A 21,363-nucleotide genomic window follows, 5' to 3' on the forward strand; every position below is an offset into this window, starting at 1 on the left:
GTCTGCACTTTATTCACAGTGTAGACGGATGTCACGGTAAGCATAAAGGCTTGGTACCTATCTAGCGGGTTATTTATTCCAATAGATATTAACTGATGGAGCCTCCTGGGCAACCCATCTAAATCAATGGTGGACAATCTGATTATAATATAAACAATATAAATATATATCCTAACACTTTAACCTACGTTTGAAGGGTACCCAAGTCTTTCTGAATGGGCAAGCCGCGGACTCGACAAGATACTAGGACGCGCATTGCCTTCTGTTTGCCTGTAAGTAGAAGTCAACAAAGCCTTGATGGTTTGCGTAGGTCTTGGTGTGGGGAGTGCTCAGCTGAGGCTCCCTTCTCGCCCCACCTGATAAAAGAGCTCTTCGTCTTTTTTTTTAAAAAACAGGAAACCACGGCATGGATATTTCTGGTAGCGGTCCCTCATTTTCTTAAATTGCCTAAAACCCAGTTGATTCCTGAACATTAATTATTTGAGTGAACTGTTAAAATCTGAATAATTTTATGTTAAAAAGGAAACTCTGGATCACTAGCATAAATTAAAACCTGGGGACACCTGGATCAACGGAATGCCAAATAAACACCAAGAGAAGGAAACAACACCGTTGTAGCCTGTCTAAGTGCGGGGCCCACCTAAGGCTCTGCGCCAGACCTCTGCTTTCTCTTATTTAAAAAGGATAAAAGAGGTGTGGAAGACTTATTAGCCCCAAACCGTGACTTTCTCCTGGCCTTAATCAAGATTGAAAGAAATTGGCAAGGTGAAAAATGTCCTCACTGCGTCCATCACAATGGGGTATTACCCCGGCCATGCTTCATAGAAAGACATGTGGGGATTCGGGGGAGAGGGAGAGCTAGGAGATGGGCAGTTTGCTCTTACCTTCTCAGCCAACACAACTCTATCTCCTTTACATATTAAAATCTGTTTTCACTCATTCTATCAGGCCTGGAGCAAGGGCCTGGTCCTCCATGACATCTTCTTGGTACATAAATGGGACCCCTTTCCCTCCCACCCCTGGCATTTATTATAATATCTTTGTGCTGCATACTTAGCAGTGCATAATTACACGTCCTCAAGTACTGGGTTTTGGTTTCTTCTGCAAACGCAAGACAGAGGCTTTCAAACTGATATCTTGTTTGAGATATCACACATTATTATTCTATTTTTTATTAATTTTTTTCTCCTGACAGTGGTGCTTACTTCCACCTGGGTTGATTTTTGCCATAAAGGATTTTTAAACATCTAATATGCACCTTCCACGCACGTTTACAAATAAATATTCTCTGTAACGATCCAATGTTAGGTTTTCATCATAGAGGATAGCATCTAATTAAGAAGCAAATAACCCAAATATATTAGCGAGTGTGACTAAACACATTTGCACCGGGGTGGTTTTTTAAATCAATATTTCTTGAGAAATGGAGCAATTAAACAATTATCAGTAATGAAAATTGCTTTGTATTAATAAAGATCAGAGAACTACAAATACGAAATTCAGGTCGGTAATTTTATGCTCAATTATTTAAGTTATGTCCTACAGCAACATTAAAATTTTGTCTCCAAATGAACAACGATCAGCTGATATGCACAGCTAGTGTATTCCTAACCCCAGTAAACCCTGAAACAAACACCGTTATGACAAATGCATAGCAAGGGTAATTACAGACCTACGTACCACAAACCTTAACTTCATCAAAATATCTGCACTGAAATAGATAATTTTTACTTAATAGCTACCCTCAGGGTTATAATCAAACATACCTACACAGGAGTGTTTTGTGAAAAACAGTCTTCCCGAAAGTTAATTAATAGCTTCTTAGCAAAATAAAATTTCCAAGAGTTTACCATAAAACACTTAACGGTATTTCACCTGGAGACCCTGTAACTCCTTTGTTCTACCAAGCAGTCAGCTCCGTGCTCATTTAATTTGGGCCTCAGTGAAAAGTTTAAAGAGGAATGCCATGTTTACGGCTGTTTATACTTCAAACGGCCTCAGTTTTTACTTAGTAGTCAAGGTATGCTCTTACTAGCAGATACATAGTCTTTCATTTATTCCTATATGCAACAAATAAAATATTTACTGAGCGCCTAGTGTATTCCAGCCCAGACACTGTTCCAGGCGCGAGCCTGACAGTAGCCCCTGAGACAGGCGACAGGAGGGGACAGGCTGTGTACGGGCAAAGGAGGCCATTTCAAAGAGCGACAGGTGCCATGATGAAAGGAAATGGGGCGAGAGCACAGCAAGTAATCCTCATCCCTCTAAAAAAAAAACACATTTGAGCCTCACGCCAGTTTTATTCGGCAATCTGAGGGATTTAAAAATGGTGTCTCTCCTGTCCTTGACCCACTGGGAGGTGCTGGCGGTATCCCCGTGGAGTAGGTAACTATAAACTATACAGGCTACAAACAAGATACAGGGAAATAAATCACGGCATAACTTTCTAACATCCTCTTCCGTGAGTGTTATCAAGCAAGCAAGTGATCACGTGTCACACCTCGCACACCAGCTAACTGGGTTTAGCGGAAGTTTGGAACAACTCCCCTTTTAATAGATGACCCTAAAGTTAACTCAACCTTAAAGACAGAATGAAGAATAGTTATTCTAAGCTATGTATGGTACACAGCTATTTGTTCTACAAGGAAAGGCAGCTCATAAAAATGCCTGTGGCACGGGGCGCCTGGGTGGCTCAGTCGTTGGGCGTCTGCCTTCAGCTCAGGGCGTGATCCCAGCGTTATGGGATCGAGCCCCACATTGGGCTCTTCTGCTGGGAGCCTGCTTCTTCCTCTCCCACTCCTCCTGCTTGTGTTCCCTCTCTCGCTGGCTATCTCTATCTCTGTCAAATAAATAAATAAAATCTTAAAAAAAAAAGCCTTCTATACATCCCTTTAAAAAAAAAAAATGCCTGTGGCCTGTGTACCTGGGGCAGACGATGGTCAAGGTGTAGTAACCGCTAAATTAAAAGTGACTGTGGGACGAGAAGCATCTTTACAGTCTGTTGACTCCGAGTTTTTGGATGACCTGGAAGAGATGCTGGTATTCAAGAAAGCACCTTTGCACACAGTATAATCACCCTGTAAAGTAGGTCTCGGCAAATAACTGCCAAAGGTTTGTACCGTTTCAATGTGACAATTCGGACTTGAAACAGATAGGTCCCATTCCACTCAACGTGGGTGTTCTGTTTAGGTAAGTTGTGCCTTTTCTACTGTTAACTCACAATAAAAATACTTTTTTCACCATCACTTGGCCAAAAATAAATCTAACTGGAGTAATCATTCAGGCTATATTGAAAGACTGCCGGTCCCTCCGGTGGCTACGTGGCAACTGTCCTGTGGAATGCAGTGCTGCAGACTCTATCGACAATGGCAATGAACACGTTCATACCAATAATAAGGGCTTGTTTTAATAGAACGTTCCACGCATTAAACACATTAATGACCCATGAAATAACTGTTTTATCTGTAACACATTAAGCAACATGGCTAAAACAATGTATTAATTGAAAGTCTGCTATTTCTCTAAATGCAAGATTTTTTTTTAAGTATAAAAATGGCATGAAAGCCGTTTTGTAAAAACAAAAATTATTCAACTTTGAAATCAGAGTCATAACAAATGATGGCGAGAAAAACTTTGAAAATAGGCCTAGGAAGTTTTCGACGTGTTCTTCTGATATAGCCCCGTTTCTCTGGTTAAAAGTGATATCAGTCCAGAGTGTGAGTTAAGAGTCTTATGAATATTTTAATTTTCTTCTCTGCGCGCATATCTTCTATAGGACTTTTATCCCTCCTTTTCTTTTTCCTTAACAGGTACAGAGACTCCCTTACTCCAACATGCCTCCCTCACTTCCTGCCTTTTCAATTTCCTAACACTATGTCTGATATTACCAGAGTAACGAGAGCAGCATTTTCTATAAATATGTGGTATCACAATTAAATCCAAAGCAGTATCAAACAGGAAAACGTCAGTCCTCTAAACATGAAATATAATGTAGGAAGAAAAAGTATGTGAATTGTCAGTGTGTTTTATAAATTCTCTTTTGGGGGGCATACAAAATATCAGACTAGAGACAATTATTTTACTGTCTGTTTCTTGGATATCAAAGAGAATTTTGAAATTCATCAAAGCTAACCTTCTGTTATGTACAACAGGCTAAGCTGAAAAGAATGTTAACAAGTTCAATTTTCATTCAATCAGCACTACTGCTCTCTGAAATGTTTCATTGCAGGAAAGAAATAAAAATAATCTATATGGTAATTATGAGGATGAATCCCCCAGTAACTTTCAGCTACATGAAAGGTCAGTTCTATTCAAGATATTTTATCAGTCCCCTGCACATACTCCTGTCCTGTCATTTTAAATCTGAACAGCATTTTATTTTCCCATTTACAGCTACCTGCAGAATTAAGTACTTAAGCCAAATAAGAAAAAAAAAAAAAAAAAGAAAGAAAGAAAGAAATGTTGAACGCTGGCAAAGGCTATAATAGCACAGAGATAAATCGTTCAGCTGCTCTCTCAAGCCTCTAGGGCTGCAGATTTTTCTTCTCCTGGTGCACTGTGGGTATTCAAAACTTGTTCAACATGATTTCATTTCATTTCAGGCACTGCCTCAGAAAACTAAATTACAGAATCAATCATACAGAAGGTCAGAGTGAGACTTCATTACAAGTATTGCATGGTTGCATGAATATCTTTCATTTATGACTGACCCAATATGTCACAATAGCTGTCTAGTAAAAATAATCCACTTTCTGAAATTGATGTACTACTGATGTCGATGCTACTCAGCAGGCTGGGCAGATTACGGAGAGGTGTTAAAAAAAAAAAAACCCCACAAAAAAAACCCCCAGTAAACCCTTTGGAGCGCACGTTGTAGATTTTTAGAATCGCAATCTTTTGGAGATGAAAATAATTTCCAGATATCATCTGTAGTGACAGTAATGCTTAGAGGTGAAGATTTTTTAACCAGAATATACTGTTGGTTTTGACTGGCCAGCCAGCCACGTCCCGTTTTAAAATATACTTCTCCACCACGCGCAAGTCAAGCGACGACGTGCCATTGTTGCACAATTTGCTTTTGACTACGAGGGCGTTATCTGCATATTTTGAAATGGGAATGCTAAGCGCTGGACTCTTTTTAATCCCTCCTTTTTGTTCCTGCGTTCTGTTTTTACATATAATGGCATAAATTTAAGGAAGATCCACACGGTGTGCTTGTTGCCCACAAAATGCAGCTCCTCAGTGATGTGACAAAACTGTCAGTCTTCCTACAGGAAAACCAACGAAGCTCGGAAGAAAAGCTGGTTCAATACAACATAAACAAGCTGGTTTTTCTCCTTCTAGGATGGTCTTAATTCACCGCGGCGATCCTTAACAGACAGCCATATTCATTTGGACAATAAAACTTCTTACTTGCATAAGGTATGAAATACCCAATGCACGCTGGGAAGCCGAATGCATGATGTATAAAGGATTATTTATTATTTTTCTGGTGACCTTCCTGAGGGAAATCTCCGAGGAGCTGCTGTGGAGTATTACGATGTAGCCAGCCGACTCGGTACCCGGAGGGAGATACAGGAGAACCTTGACACAGCCTATTTTTAACCATGCCTCTGGCGATTCTGAATTCAAGTTTATAGGTGAACACGTCAGGTAACCGCGTAGAACAAAGCCAGCGACACATTGTATTCATCATAATTCTGTCCGAGTACATTTTATTTTTTCCAACATTTGTGATTTAAAATCTCATGACATTTCTTCAAGGTGAAATTCTACTAGAATGTTGAACAAGATTAGTTTGTTTCCAGCCAAAATAAATATCACTCGGGTTCAGCAAAACTTCAGAAAGGCACCCCACAAAGGGATGAGGTCCGTGTAAATACCGTGACAACAGCCTGCACTTAGCTAAAGCACTCCTACTTTTAAAAATCAATGAAATAATTCAACTGCTTTAGTGATTAGCAATACATTACAAAAGAAGCATTAAAAATTGAGTCCTCTCTCCCAAGGCCAGTCCGTGAAAGCATTGTTCTTTAAGTGTATGTGAATATCGTAATTATTTTATGATTCCATCTTTAGTTCTTTCCAATAGAGTAAATTCAATTGACCATGAAATGAAATTTCATAGTCAAAATGCCTCCTTTACACTTTTTTATAGCAGCAATAACAGTTTTATAGCTTTAAGGCAAGGTAATTCATCAGATGTTTAATTTAAAGGCAGATTCTTATATTATTAATAAATATTTACCAATTTAATAAAATACGCATTTTAGCGTGCATTATATGGTCTCTTAACTATTTCTGCAACTTAAAGGAGCCTCGCTGAGCATCGATGAATAATGGCGAACCCCGGTAAACTCCCCTGGTGACTAAACACCCTTTTTATTTTTATGATTTTCCAGGCACAGCGCTGCAAGCCTGATTGTACAGGAACAGAGGACAGAACCCTCCATTCCAGTGTCAAAGGGACAAAAATGTAAGAAAGTCCACAGGAAAGAATTATTTGCGATGGCGAGGAACGTTTATGAATACTTAATGACCATTTCCCGACTGTTCGCTGCATTCTTTTCTGACAAAAAAGTAAAAATAAAAACCCTGATGTTCAGCTCAAACACAAAAGATCATAAGCAAAGAAAATTATGTTGCCGCAATCCTATTTGGGAAAGTAATCTTATATTTCAGAGAGCACGCTGAATCTTTGCACTGCTAATCCACTATATATTTTGCAATCATCTGTTGTTATCTGGGGAATTAACAATGAAACCAATAAACATCACTGGCATGGTCCTAATGTGCAGAGAAATATGTAAACAAGCAATAGGATTTGTTTTTTGTTATACCAACACATCTGTTTCATTTCAGCAGGGTTAAAAAAAAAAAAAGCCCTATAAACTATTAATCTTGTTTTAAGATGTCTGCTTAGTTCCTCACCTAGATAGACACAAATGTATTATATATACTATGATGGAAAAAAAAACCCCAATCCCAGCAGAAGAGTTTAAAATACTTAAGCAGATTTACTCTGGTGATTGCTGACTATAATTGCACACTAAGAAAAATAGAACCAAAATTATTGCATTAGTGATTTTGGCTCTCTGGAGTGTCTTATTCCATGTTTATGACAATAAATAACACAATTAGGTGTATTTCACACAATAACCCACTCTATATTTTCCTCTGCTGGCTATGAGCAATTATTCTTTTTCCCTTTCTCTGTATCACAGTTTGATATTTCATTTGAGGTAGGAGCAAATCATGTATCATAAACATTATGTGATGATCCAACAAACGCAAAAGACCTAGGTACCCGGTAAGGGCCTCCATTTCTAAAATCTCTCCTGGGCAAACTTTCGACTCAAGTACATCTCTGTGTTAGACCAAAGCCAAGGGAAGGTTGGCTATTTCCAAACCAATGGATCAGACTTGTGGAAAATCATTTCAAATCAGAAGGATCTCGTTGGGTCATCCTCCTTCAGGTCATCGTCGACCCACCCATAACCCTCTCTTGTCCCCGTGTTTCAATGGCACTGGGAAGGACAACCCTCGGGTCCATGGTTAGATGGGCAGAAGCCCGTTTCAGAACGTGGACGCTCAGGTCTTTACCATGAGAAGTGCAAATGACTAAAAAAACACTTCCAAGCAGTAAATGTAACACCTACCATATGCAACCCGCCGCTATGAAGCACGCCATCTTGTTCCACGAGATTTCTTGAGATTGTAATGGAAGGAAGATCCAGGCTTTGAGGGGGAAACTGGGGTGTGAATTCACTTCCCTGGGAAGGCAACGGATCGCTGAGGCCTTGGAAGGGTAGAAGAACATCGGGCATGCCCAGGGCAGGGTCTGACTCTGGAGGAGGCGTGATAGGGGGGATTTCAAACTCTTCATCCCCGAGGCTTGGCGTATGGAATGTCTGCTAAAAGGAAACAAAATAGAGACATCTTCGTATTCTGTTCCTACATCTTATTTCTCCTTGGAGGGAAAGAGAAAGATTTTTGCATGAAAACACTGCCTAGCCAGGCCAAATAGTTATTTCTCAAACGAAAACATCTTAAACACAGATTTCCATACATAAAGTTTTGCTGATCATTCTGATTAAAGATTTAAGTCTCATTATCATATGGTTTTAATGGAGTATCAGTATTAACAGTTTTTTAATGCGTCCTTAATTAGCAACATCTGTCTTTGTTGGTAGTTGGGGCGTCAGCGACATTAGGTTTGGCTATGTAACAAATTGCCACTTTATTGATATGTTAGCGAAACAGCTCAAACCGCTTACATTATCCACATGCTTCATAAAATGCTGACGATCTTGTGGTGCACACACACAACATTAATCCAGAAGTGAACATTACATATATTTACTTTCTGCCACAACATATAAAACAAGTGATATTACATTTGTGGTTTGCTTTTTTAATTTCCTTATTGGTATATTCCCACGTGCAGTGAATGTTTCTACGGAAATTGTGATGGTTTGTAATACGTAATTTTATATATGGATTATCAGAGCATATATTAGAAGGTCCCGGTGCTTTTATTTAAACTATAAGGAGAGTTATTTTCTTTTATGACGATTGTAAGCGGTGTTTATCAGAACGCTTCTGGCCGTCTTCAACTGTGAAAGACTATCTCTAGGGGCGCCTGGGTGGCTCAGGAGGTTAATCGTCCGACTCTTAGCTCAGCTCAGGTCTTGATCTCAGGGTCCTGAGTTCAAGGCCCGAGTCGGGCTCCACGCTAGGCAGAGCCCACGTAAAACAAAACAAAGACAGCAACAACAAAAGAAAGACTCCCCATAGAACGAGCATAGAGATACACTGATAGAGGCGCGCTGACTCCATTGATGCTGCTAACTCATTTAGACAAGTGTTATTTCCCCAGACTTCAGTAAACAATGCACTACTTTCTTCACTGCTCCTTAGATTCTTAAAGATAGGGTTTTACTTTATTTTTTAAGATTTTATTTACTCATTTGAGAGAGAGAAACAGAGCACAAGCAGGGGGGGAGGCAGAGGGAGAGGAAGAAGCAGACTCCTCACTGAGCTGGGAGCCCCATGTGGGGCTCGATCCTGGGACCTGGAGATCAGGACCTGAGCCGAAGGCAGACACTTAACCATCTGAGCCACCCAGGCGCCCCAAAGATAGTGTTTTAAAATAGGGCCTTTGGATGCAAATTAGGGCTGCCATGCCTTTCTTAAAATACAGCTTGGATTTTGGGGGGTCAGGGCGGGGTGGGGGGGCTAGGTCTAGGATATCAGTTTTGGTGGAGTGAAAGGGTCAGATATTTTTCGTTCCTAACTCAGAGGATCAAAGGCATAGTCCATTATTAGTAGCGTTGTTTTTTTTTTTAATTAACTGGTGCAAGATAATTTGCATCTGCTACAATCGGTTAAGAGAACTAATTAAGAACTACAAACCATCATTCTTCAAACTATTAATGATGCTATAACTTAATAACCACTCGTGAGAAAATAGAAACAAGCTCAAGGAAAAAGGAAAAAAAACCCAAAGCATCCCCTGCATAGAGAACCTGTCAACTGTTCATTGTATCTTCCCAGCAATATGGAGGTCACAAGCGATGGGAGGCTATGGTGGGACAAGTGAACATCTTGAGGTTTCTAGCAGATTCGCTATATGCAAAACATGATAGCATAAAAACATATTTGGGAGCTAGAATGAAGTATGAGATTCTTTGACATATTTATTCTAACCCTGACCCCCCCCCACCCCCCGCCTCCAAAGGTGTCCATGTCTTCCTGCGCTACCCTGAGTTCTCAAACACAAAGGGATGGGTTGGCCACAAACGTCGTTGGCTAATGAACATAACCCTATGGCTGCATTTGCCGTTACTTTGGCACTAATGTGGTCTAGTAACAGATGCAACTGTAATTTCTGACTCATTTGCTACCCCATTACTGCTTAATGAAATCTAACATATCACATTAACAATACGGATAAACACTCATTCTTGATATGTGGCATTTGGCTGTTTTCATTACCACTGTAATTAACACTTGAAATATTATTTCAATAAATATTTAAAGTACTTTAAAAATGGTCAGGGTAATCATGACACAGACAGAAAACATAAAGCAAATGTGTGAATTTCAAACTCAGAGTCTCCCAGTCCCCGTGGTGTTATCTACAGGCCAATATCTATGTGAAGGGAATTGGTTTCAGGCACAATTTCGACTTTACAGCATTCAAACCTAAAGTCTTCCTGAATTAGTTTGCACTCATTAAAATGTTAAAAAACCAAATAAATTTACTTTTAATGCAATGATTGGGAAATCAGGCACATGCTATCATGTGCTGCATTAACATTTACTTGCGCTTTATTTTTGGTTCAAGAAAAGACGTACGACGAAATCATCGCATCAGATTAGCTCTTAAACTCTAACACAAAGCATGTCTTACGCTAGGCGGTCAAAACTAAGGAGGCTTTCGTTTTTATTTCTGTCAAGGCACAGAGAGATGTCTTACGTATAATACGTCCCTGTGGCGTAATTTTTTTAAAAACAAATTAATTTTAAGGAAGAAGCGAGTCCATTGCTACAGCATAACCTAGTAAAACAATATGATAAAATGACATTATAATAAATAACCAGGAAAATGCTAAAATCTGACACCACTTTTAAAGAGAGGTGAACGACGAAGTTAAGCATTCCTTGGAGAAAAGAGTGCACGCACACACTGGCTATGTCTGAGATGACACAAGAACCACATATGGCCCCACCAACAACAAAAAGACACTGACTTCTGCGACTCTGCGTACGACCAGAATCAGGTTAATCATTCGGAGTCTATCGTGATTCCTTTTTACGGATACTGAGTCTTCAGTGCTTACCTTGAACATGTTAAAATAGTATGTACATGGTTAAATACCATCTGTACTGAAATGTTCAAAACATTTGTTCCTTTTGATAAAAATGCAAATCCGGAGAACTGTTGTATCAACATATAACAGCCAAAGTCTGACACGGTGAATTATCACAGCTGGAATTAAATTGTCTCTGAGCAGCTGCTGGCAGCAGAGCTTTCATCAATGTTTGATTCAAATGTAGGGAAAAAATCCTACAGAATGAAACATCATGTTGTCCTTACAGATGGGGTTTGTGTTCATTATCACAAACAACATAGCAGCCAGTGCCAGACAATATCCCTTATCTGGGCCGTCTTCTTGGTGAGAGAGAGGATGGTCACTGTAAAAAATGATTAAGCTACGAATACCCTTAATTCTTGATTCCCCATTTTTTTCTGATAATTTCTCCAAGTTAATTTCTTTCGTGCCACTTGCTTCCCTGTACCAAGATCATTTACAAAGCCATTATGAGTTTCATCCTCTGGGGTCAAGCTAGTTCAGTTTCCTATATTTGAATGTATTTGGAAAATGAAGACTTTTTATTACGGGAACCCCAAGAGGAAATGTCCCATTTGGACCACTTTCACCTGTGTGTTCTTGTTTTAAAATCTGAAATATCACAGTTTGCCTTTTTTTTTTTCTTTTTTTCTTTTTAGGAAACTGTTTTCTTGATCTCATCAAGATCGAGGTTTTTCTGGAGGCCGGGCCAATGAGCCCAGACAACAGCCGTAGGTCAGTAAGCAGGGAATGCAGTAAAAACAGCAAGAAGAACACGTTTGTTCCATTTGTTCCAGTACGTTCTAGACAAACCCAGAGCCTGCGTGGTGCTGCCTCTAGAATTGGCTGCCCAGTTTTTCCCCCCATGGCCAAGTCTTGGAGCATATCCTTTCATTCATTCATCCATTCATTCATTCTCTATATATTCACTGAACACCTACTATGTGCCAGGCACTGTAACAGGCCATGGGGAATCTAACAAGAGGACAAAACACTCACTTCACATCACTCCCTGTGAAGACCCAAGAAACTCTAATACTTTTCTGCCACATCATTTCCCAAACCGTGGCATCTTAATGAAATTATCCCCAGAGCTGGGTGAAGTTGAAATATTTTCTATTGAAAGTCACTTCCACCCTAGTTTTCAAAATCACCACTTTAATTTGCTTTAGATGCCAATTTGGATAGACAGATTTTATGCACTTTCTTCCCTATTTACTTGTGTTTGCATGTATATTTCTTCTCATCAACGGATGTGTGCGAATTACTAACGTCCATAACTGCCTCTGGACAAAGATAGACTTGTCAGGTCACTTTCTTTTCCAAAAGGTTTTTCTCATTTCTCCTCCAAAGTCGTTACCTTGCACCACATAAGAGAGATAAATTTGATTCTTTGCTTCTCCCTCCAAGCCTTTTAAATGATGTAAATGACACATAAAACATGAACAGACATATGAAGACAGACACCTACCTCACTGGCGGCAAAGAAAGCATTGTTCGCCTCAGCCATGTTCATGTAATTATTGTTACTCCCAAACTGAAAGAAAACAGATTGTTTTGCGTTAATATGCAGAAAAATAAAGAATCCTGGTGGTTTACTTAATACTCAGATGGGATTTGGCAAGAATGCTGGTGTCACGAGATGAAAGAGTGGTTTTCCTCAGACCCAATGTGAACTGTGACAGAGGCTCTGTGCTACATGCTGTTGGCTGCTTCTCTCAGGAAACAGAGCACAGAGTTAAGTTAACTTGAAATTTCTAGAAAATGGTGTTGTTTCTCATCACGACTGGCGGCGAAGGGAGACGATTGACAAACATTCGGCCAACTGGTCACGAGTGGCTGTGGTTTGTTGAATTGGCCTTATTCGTCAGAGGGTGCAAGGCAAAGTTCCCAAGAAAATCACCTTGACACATTTTTAGAGCATGCTGGGATTTCGTGGCGTACTTTTCAGGAACAGATGTCACAAGTGCGAGGAGGTTAAAACGTGAAATAAAGGGAATGGAATTCAATTCTCGGGGACTCAAATTCTATTTTCTCGTGCACGGGGGTGTGGCATGAATGTAAATAAATAATGAGACTAAAGAATATACTTTTTTAAAATCTCCAGAGTTGGAACACGATATCTATGTCCATCAGAGCTGTTGAAAACAGTGATATTTAATCTCTCCATGTAACGTTAAGTGCAAAGAGGTTTAAAAAATAAGCGGGATCCTATGAACACAGCAATTTTTATTTAATTCCCTAACACAATAGCCCATTCATACCATCACAAATAAGACTGTATCAGCATTTCAGACATAAGCTCTTTACTGCGAGAGACCTGTTATCAAAATGTAAAACTTGGATTTTGCCAGAAATGTATTTTCAGGTTCAGACGGTATAAGTGGGCACGTTTTGTTGCTTTAAACATTTCATTATCAGTCTGGCAACATGGAAAGGCTCTGTGAGCATAATTATTTGGAAGTATATTATTTTCATCATTTTTAAATGGTGCAAGAACGCCCTTCTTTTTTATAATGTGCATTGTTTCCTTCCTTCAGAGCATCAAATAAAACACAGGTTTGGTCTCCAAAGGGTGAAGTGTATATATCCATTCTCTAATATAAATAGAGCTAGTTAATTATTTAAAGTAAAAGGCATAACTTTCCCAAGGGGAGACAGAAAGAGAGAGAACTAGAGATACACAGATAAATGTAGAGAATAAATATAGACACATAGATATGGAAGACCCACATAATCCTCCTCTCGGCAAACCCAACACTTATTTCCAGGGGGCTCTCAGCCCCTGACTCAACCTGTAAGATTCGTGCACAGAAGTGGGATTGACATGCTACACTTTATCATGTCAGGGATCCAAGAACTAAGCAGGATTTCCACGAAAGGCTCTAATGGCTCTGGAGTGCTTCTGTGGTCTACAGCAGCAAAATCCCACCCTGGAAAACGACCCCTAAACACACACTCGCACAATGAGCCCTCAGATTCATTTGGATAAACATCTTTATAAGGATTTCTGAAAGATGTATTTGTTAGCACTTAAGAAAGGCCTTTATCTAGTTTCTCTGAAGGCATGTGATATCAAAAATGTGGGGGGATGGTTTCACCCACGTATACTTATCTCCAGACTCACCAAGGTGTCTACGTGAAACATGCAAGTAGCTACTGTATGTGTTGTGTGTCCATCGTATCTCAGTAAAGTGGTTTAAAAAATAATTTTAAAATTAAGAAAGGTACATATGCAAGCAGGTGCATGCGGACTGCTTCCCCCTCACCCACCCTGCCCCCAGACACTGACATATTTTCCCCATTTTTCTACAATGTGAATTATATGCAAGAAAAAGCATAGCTTTCTGTCTTGGAATTTGCCATGAATTAATGATCCTAGGATAAAATCTCAGGTCTCCATTCCGAATGTTCTTTTTGGGTATTTCTGAGAACCTGGGTCGCGATGTGCATTCCAGGCACCCATTCTGCCTCCCCAGAATGCCGGGCAGTCTGCATCCCAGCTTTAATGTTATTTAAATGTAGGTTTTGTTGGGGAATTAGAAATCCATTTAAGGAAAGCAGCTCATTATCAAAGAGTATTTTTTTAAGATTAAACTCACTTATTATCTAATAGCACCTAAAACAACAAAGAAAAATAAAATGGCTATTAAACTAAGGGCCTAAACAATTCAAAAAACAAATTAAGCTTAGAGTGAAATAAGAACTGGGTTAGAAATCCTCTTCTGAACAGTTAGTATGCGAATGTAATTACTGAAGAAACTACAGCTAATCAGCTGTGAATTGTATCCATTAATTAGTATTTGCCCTGGAGAAATGAGAAAAATCAGTAACAATGCTGGCACCGCAGTGCACTGATGAGCCACGCGCCCGCCGCGCTGCGTTTAGTCAAGCAGGTGGCTCCAGTGGTCCACGTAATTTGAAAAGCTCTCACCTGAAGTACTGAGCTGGAATTACAAAGCACTTCTTGCATATCTTTTGTATCTATATAAGGCCTTAATTAATGGCTTTTAATTTGGAAACACTTGGCGATCAGGCGGGAACAGTTATAAATCATTTCAAATAGAAGCGAAGGTTTCTGTTCAGTTTGGGGTAAAAATACCTCCCCTACAAAGATGGCCGCAAATGTTGACTTAGGCAGGGAAATGCCTTTCTCTTGCACAGGTGGCAGGGGCCTCTGGTTTAGTGTGGTAGGGTAGCCGGATAAGATAGAGGCTAGCCAGTTACATTTGGCTTTCAAGTAAAGAACTTAAAGTATAAGTATGTCCCACGCACTATTTGGGATATACTTATACTTAAAAAAAAGGTATTCTCTATTTATCTGTGATTCAACTACAACAGGCTACTGTGTATTTTTACTTGCTAAATTTGGCCACCCTACAGTGTGGTTAAACTGATCAGGATGAAAGGGATGTCACTTCCCATTTGATTTACCTTATCTGATAACACTAGCTTAATTTAATTTGTTTTATTTTAAAATGTGACTTATGAATCCTCCATTAGTCGTTTTGTGTACAAACAGATCTGATTCTGAGAGAAAAAGTGATCCTTTGGGGCAGATCTCTAATATAATGACCTCAGAACAATTAACTTTAACTGAATTGTGTACAATTAAATTTACTTTATGTTCTAAGAGACAGTGACATCGGTAAACACAATATATTACAAAAAATCCCTAGGTCCATGAGGGACAGGGCCTTCACTGCATTCACCACTGTCTCCCCCAAAAGTAACAACAATGCCCAGCATATTATAAGCGCTCCAATGTTCATTGAAGGGGGAGGGATTAGAAAGATTGATCAGATTTCTTTAACTTCAGTGTCTCATCATCACACATGTTGACTGGCGCAATTTTATCACCTATTTTTTGATGATGACATTGAGAACGATAATGATATTAATAATAATAATTCTTCTGAGAAGCCCTCTACATACATTGCTTCATTTAACTTTTCCAAGTGTGACTAAATGTAATTTATTTTCCCCGGAACAAGTTTGAAAAAACAAATCATCATTATCCCTATTTTATAGATAAACAGACTGAGGCTTCTACGGGTCAATGCCCCAAATCACAGACACAAACATGGGAGTCTGGCATCCCTCTTGCCTCACAATATGTATCACTTACGTTCCAACAGCCACAAAACCTTGACTATTTCACTCGGTGATCAATTCAGGGCTAGAATTTCCCAGGGGGGTTTTCCAGGTACCTCGGTCTAGGAGAATGCTCCTCAAGGAAAGAGTTCCAAGGCCCATAAGTTTGAGAAAGGCTGCAGACCACTGCCGCTCTTTGATGAGCCACAGTGCCCTCTACACCAGGTTAAATGTTCTGAGAAGTCGTGCTGCTCACTCATTCAGCAAACATTTATTTATGTGCTCCCCTGTGTGTAAGGCACTGGCCACAAAATGGTGAGAAAGATGACAAAGTTCCTATCTGGTTGGAGCTTATATATTTTTTTAAAGTGGGAAATAGTAAACCTCCCCCTCCCCCCAAATTTGCCACGGGATGTTGCTTTTGGTTTCCCCCACAAGAGTCTGTGGGAACACTCTGGGAAACCTTGTTCCAAAGCCTTTATTGAAAATACTCTTTATTTTCCCTGAATCTTTACCAAAGCTAATATCCTCATTTTGGACTACGGTAAAGTTTACGCGTTTCACGAATCACCTGAATAAGAATTTCTAGAAATTATGCATTCTGGGTCCTCTTAATTGGCTGATTTCCAAACTTCCTAGATGGTAGCTCTCCAGGGATATTCCTTGGAAGACCCCTAACTCAACCAATATAAGGTTTTATAATGTGATTTCAGGAGTTAAAACGAAATATTTCAAATACACTAAATGAACATTGGGTGAAACCAAGAGTTACCTATTGGGAAGAATGTATAAAAACATTATGAAAGAAATACGCCGATTCCAATGGTTTCCAAGAGCTTATATATTGGGGGAATGGTCACTGCGAGGCAGGGGCATTTATGAAGTACACTGGTGATGATTGGTCCTTTCCGCTTTGATAGGCTCTAATCGACGTGATCCCCAAAGATATAATCCCCAAAGATATAATTATAAAGCAGAACTAAATTACTCTGCATGTCGAACTTCTGTATCTTAATAATTTCACAAAAGAACATCTTCATTGTACTTGGAGGTACATTTGCTTTTGCTGCTTGATGAATAATTACAGCTTCGGCAAATACAATTTATGAAGGCCATCAATTAAAAAAGGAGCATTGCAGGATTTCTAAAAAAAATTTATTAAAGACCATCGTGTTCATGGCCTGTCTCACCGTGTGAAGTGCCAAAGTAAATTAATGGAGATTGTTAATTCTAGCTTGTGCAGCAAAAGGCTTGGAAGAAAGTAGAGCAGTACAGACAAAAACCCATCTGTAATCACAAGACGAATACTTCAGCCTGATGAGTCCACACAACATCATTTGCACTGAAATTATTTTGACACCCATGTGAAGAATTATATGGGCTTCTAATAAAGCGCCATTAACTACAGGGTATCAAACAGCTAAATGGCACAAATTTAATCCTTAAAAAAAAGATAATCCTTCGAATTCTCTTTTCTTTTTTTCCCATTAGATTTGTTAGCAGACACCATCCAATTTGATGCCTCAGTAAGGACATCTGTCAAGTTGCTTACACAAATGAACTGTGCCATCGTGGCTCCAGTGTGCCAAGCACGGTCACGTGATGTGAAGGCAGCGTCCCTCTCACTCAACAAAGTTCACACACTCTCAAAGGCTCGGCTACCTACCCCCGTGGAAAAGAACTCACCCGAGATCATCAAGTTTTAACCAGTTCCAGCAGCGGTCATCTGTTTCAAGACAGAGAGCCCCAAAGAGTGAACAAACACAAGCCCAGTGTGGCAGATGACAATAAAGACTGGTGATTCTCGGGGGTGGATCTGGAGTAAAGGCAGTCTGTACCAAAGGTTCTGGGTTCCACAATAGCCTGGAAACAAAAAACTGCAAACAACGGACCAGGACGTATAATTTGCAGGAGAAGAGACACAGACGCGGGCACACGCTTCTGCTAATTATGTATAGAGAGTTCCATACAGAGAGAGGGTGATATACGTGCATATGTATAATTATGCACATACACATACATATGCAGACACAGATTAACAGGTTCAAATATAAAGCAAGATTTTTTTAAGAAAATAAACTTTCAAAAATATTATTTGCCTTTCCATATGCTAAAAACTCCTAGATAATGATCTCCCCGAGCGCCAGACTCATCTATCCAACTGCCTACAGCATTTGCATTTGGATGTCAATAGGCAGCTCGATCATATGCACAAAACTGAATTCCTCATCTTCTCCCCAAACCCGCTCCACCCACAGCCTTCCCCATCTCCTTTGATGGGGAGATGACTCACTTCCGGTGACTCAGGCCACAAATCATCCTTGAATCCACTCTTTCTCCCTTCCGCCATCAAATCATCAAAGATTCTGTTGGCTCATCTTTCCGGTTATGCCCCCACAGCTGACCACTTTGTCACCCAAGCCCAAGCCACCCATTCCCTCCTGGGTCACCGTGGTCACCTGCTAGCCGGTCCTGCTGGCTCTACCATGCTGTCTACCAGTCTGTTCTCAGCACAGAGTCAAAGAGATCCCTTGAAAACCTAACTCAGATCCTCTCTCTCCTCTGCATAGGACTTTTAAATGGCTTCCTATTCCCCCAGGGAAGAAGACCTCAAAATGGCCCCCCATTTCTTCTCTGACCCTTGGGCCAATGTTCTCCCCCTTGCTTGTCCTACTCTAACCCTGCTGGCTTCCCTGTTGCTCCTCTAGGCCCCCAGACACATTCCGACCTCAGGGCCTTTGTACCAACTGGTTCCTCTACCAGAACCATCATCCCCAACAATGTCCTCATGGCTGACTCACTTCCCCTCCTTTGGAGTCTTTTCTCAAATGTCACCTTCTGACTACGCTATAAAATGGCTTCCGCAGCCCTCCTCCTCCACCGCCATTTTCTATCCCTCTTCTCCATCTTGATTTCTTTCGGTAACACTGTTCCACATAACATATTTATTGTCTTTCTCCCCCAACTAGAATGTACATTTAATGAGGATAAGCATGTGTTGCACTGTTTACACTGATGTCCCAGTGCCAAGAAGAGAGCTTGATAAATAGTAGGTGTTCAACAAATCTGTATTGAATGAGCGAACAAACAAATTAATTTCTAGATGGGAAACGCTGGTATGCAGAACTGCTCTCCAGGCCCGGGCTAAGCACTTGAAATTCAACCCAAAGGAGAAACCAAGCATCAATCCCCACAGGTCCCTGCACAAACCACACCTACGGGAAAGAAGGGGAAATAAGGAAGAGTTCTATATTCTAATAAAATTAATATTTTAAACGTTTGAGATACTTAGCTTGGAAAAAAAAAGTTTTATTCTAGAAAACGCACCAACCTTTTTATAGAAAAGATCGAGAGGCCTGGGTGGGCGGGCTGGAGTGTGAAGGGGAGGGGCCCTGGTGGTTGAAAATGCACTAGAGTGAACCACACTAACTCTGGCCTGCAGGCAGAGAGTCCAGGGAAGAGAAAGCCAACCATCTAACATCAAGGGGGCAAGACTCTGAGTATTAAATACTTTGTAATAAATATGACAGTTGATTTTTTTTTTCTAATTTAAAATACTCTGGTTTTTTTTTGTTTTTTTTTTTTTAATGTTTGCTTTATCGGCTAGGTCAGAGTTTCTCAAAGTGTGATGCCAGGGACCACCGATTAACCGGATTAACCAGATACCTGTTAAAAATGCGGATTCCTTGATTCCCCAAAGTTTACTGTACCAGAATCTCTAGGCGACGGGGCCCTACGAATCTGTACACTTAACCAGCTTCTCAGGAATTCTAGGACACACTAATATTTGAAAACAGCTAGCCTCGTTCATTTTAGACCAATATGGAAATTTCTTTCTTTCTTTTTTTTTTTAATAAACCTTTCCGTACATCTGATGATGATCTCACTGAAATGCTGATGTAGCCCGAGCTGTTTTGTGAGAGCAATAGAGGCTCGGGCTCAATTACTTCCAATCTCTTCTTACCGTCCTCACTTCCAGGAAAATGGAACCATCCACCAGGTGACCGATAGCCCCTCTCCCAACCCTCATGAGCGGAAGGAAGAACGGGAACATCTTAAGTTGGACCAACTAGAGAATGCAAGTACCACTATTAGATTTCTCAGCAAGTTCTGTGGACCCACACAAGGAACAACAATGCCTAAACATATGGACTCTACCCAAACACGGAGGCCTTTGGATTTTCATGATCTGGACACATTTGAGTCTGTAAATTGCATAACCATCTGGACTAGTTAGAGGTGGCAAGGGAAAAAAAAAACAACCCACAACACCCTCTCAAACCCAACTGCACTTGTTTAATATCAGAAAAACAAATAGAAGCAGAGGAGAGGATGCTAAGCTTCCCAAATCAAGTTTTCTTTTTAACAAAAATGGAGCAATCTCTGGGACTGGCCCGGCAAGCCAGCCATCACCAATATTCAGAGAATGGGAAGAGAAAGCCCCGATTTGCCTTAAACACACACCAACGAAAAGAAGCCAGTTGTAGCGCATATGTGGCTAAGCGGCCACATCTTTGGTGTAATTCTGGCTTCTCCCCCCCGGCCCCCCACAAGGCCTTACCAACTCTGAACCCGGGACCTACTAGATACCAACCTACTAGATACCAACTAATAGGATATGTCTGGGGAATATATCTACCTTTCCAAAGACAGCAAGAAATAGAAGATACTCTTGTTGCTTTTAAGGGATGACAACCCAGTTAGGGAGATGGGGCAAAAACATTTTTCAACCTAAGGGCCAAGTCGGGGAGCGACGCTGACAAATGATAGGCACATTTAGAAGAACCAAAAGGGAATGGCCACTCTGAGGAACAAGTCTTGAACAAGGAAGGAGGGAGGAGGAGGGGGCGTCCCAGGCAGAGGGAATGGAGTTTGCGAAGCTGCAGACCGAAGTGAACAATGCAGAGACCAATGTGGCCGCAGGGGGGTGCCCGTTACTGAGAGGGGGAGGCCGGCTGGGGGAGATGATAAGGCAGCCAGGCCCTGGAGAGCCCCGAAGGCCCATCTAAACATTTTGAAATGCACTAAATCGGAAGGTCCGTGAAGGATTTTGTTGGAAGGAAGAAGTAGAGAGAGATGGAAAACCGACACCTGAGTCTGAGGTGGACAAGGTTACTACTGGGAAAAATTGGAAGCAAGACCAGTTAAGAAGACTTCAAGGTTGGCAGGAGGCTGCAGACTCGAATACAGAGAACACTACATCTCGACAGTCACACTAACTGGCTTTGACCTCCAATCCTGCCAAACTAGCTGTGGGATGCTAGGCAAGTTCTTAAAGCCAAGTTCAAATCCCCACTGATCCACTTGCTAGCCATGGAACCGTGCAGGAGCTACTGGGCCTCTGTGTGCTTCAAGGTTTTGAGGACTAAATGGGTTTGTACCTAAAAAGCCACCTTTTCCGTCTGTACTAATG

General features: G+C 40.6%; 1 protein-coding gene across 4 annotated transcripts in view; it reads right to left on the reverse strand.

Moving 5' to 3' along the window:
- Positions 1-21,363, reverse strand: part of TOX3 (TOX high mobility group box family member 3) — a 105,505-nt gene that overhangs the window by 17,550 nt on the left and 66,592 nt on the right. For 2 of the 4 annotated variants that reach the window (XM_087870419.1, XM_087870417.1), the window contains exons 2-3: positions 12,328-12,393; positions 7,659-7,913 (exon numbers count right to left, since the gene is read on the reverse strand). In XM_087870419.1, the coding sequence (XP_087726545.1) occupies positions 7,659-7,913; positions 12,328-12,372 (300 nt within the window). In that variant the 5' untranslated portion in view covers positions 12,373-12,393. The remainder of the gene's footprint in view (positions 1-7,658; positions 7,914-12,327; positions 12,394-21,363) is intronic. The other 2 variants (XM_087870418.1, XM_045806776.2) reach the window with 1 other exon arrangement.

Source organism: Ursus americanus, chromosome 21 (assembly GCF_024610735.1).
Source record: "Ursus americanus isolate L20-20 chromosome 21, mUrsAme1.1.p, whole genome shotgun sequence".
NCBI lineage: Eukaryota > Metazoa > Chordata > Mammalia > Carnivora > Ursidae > Ursus > Ursus americanus.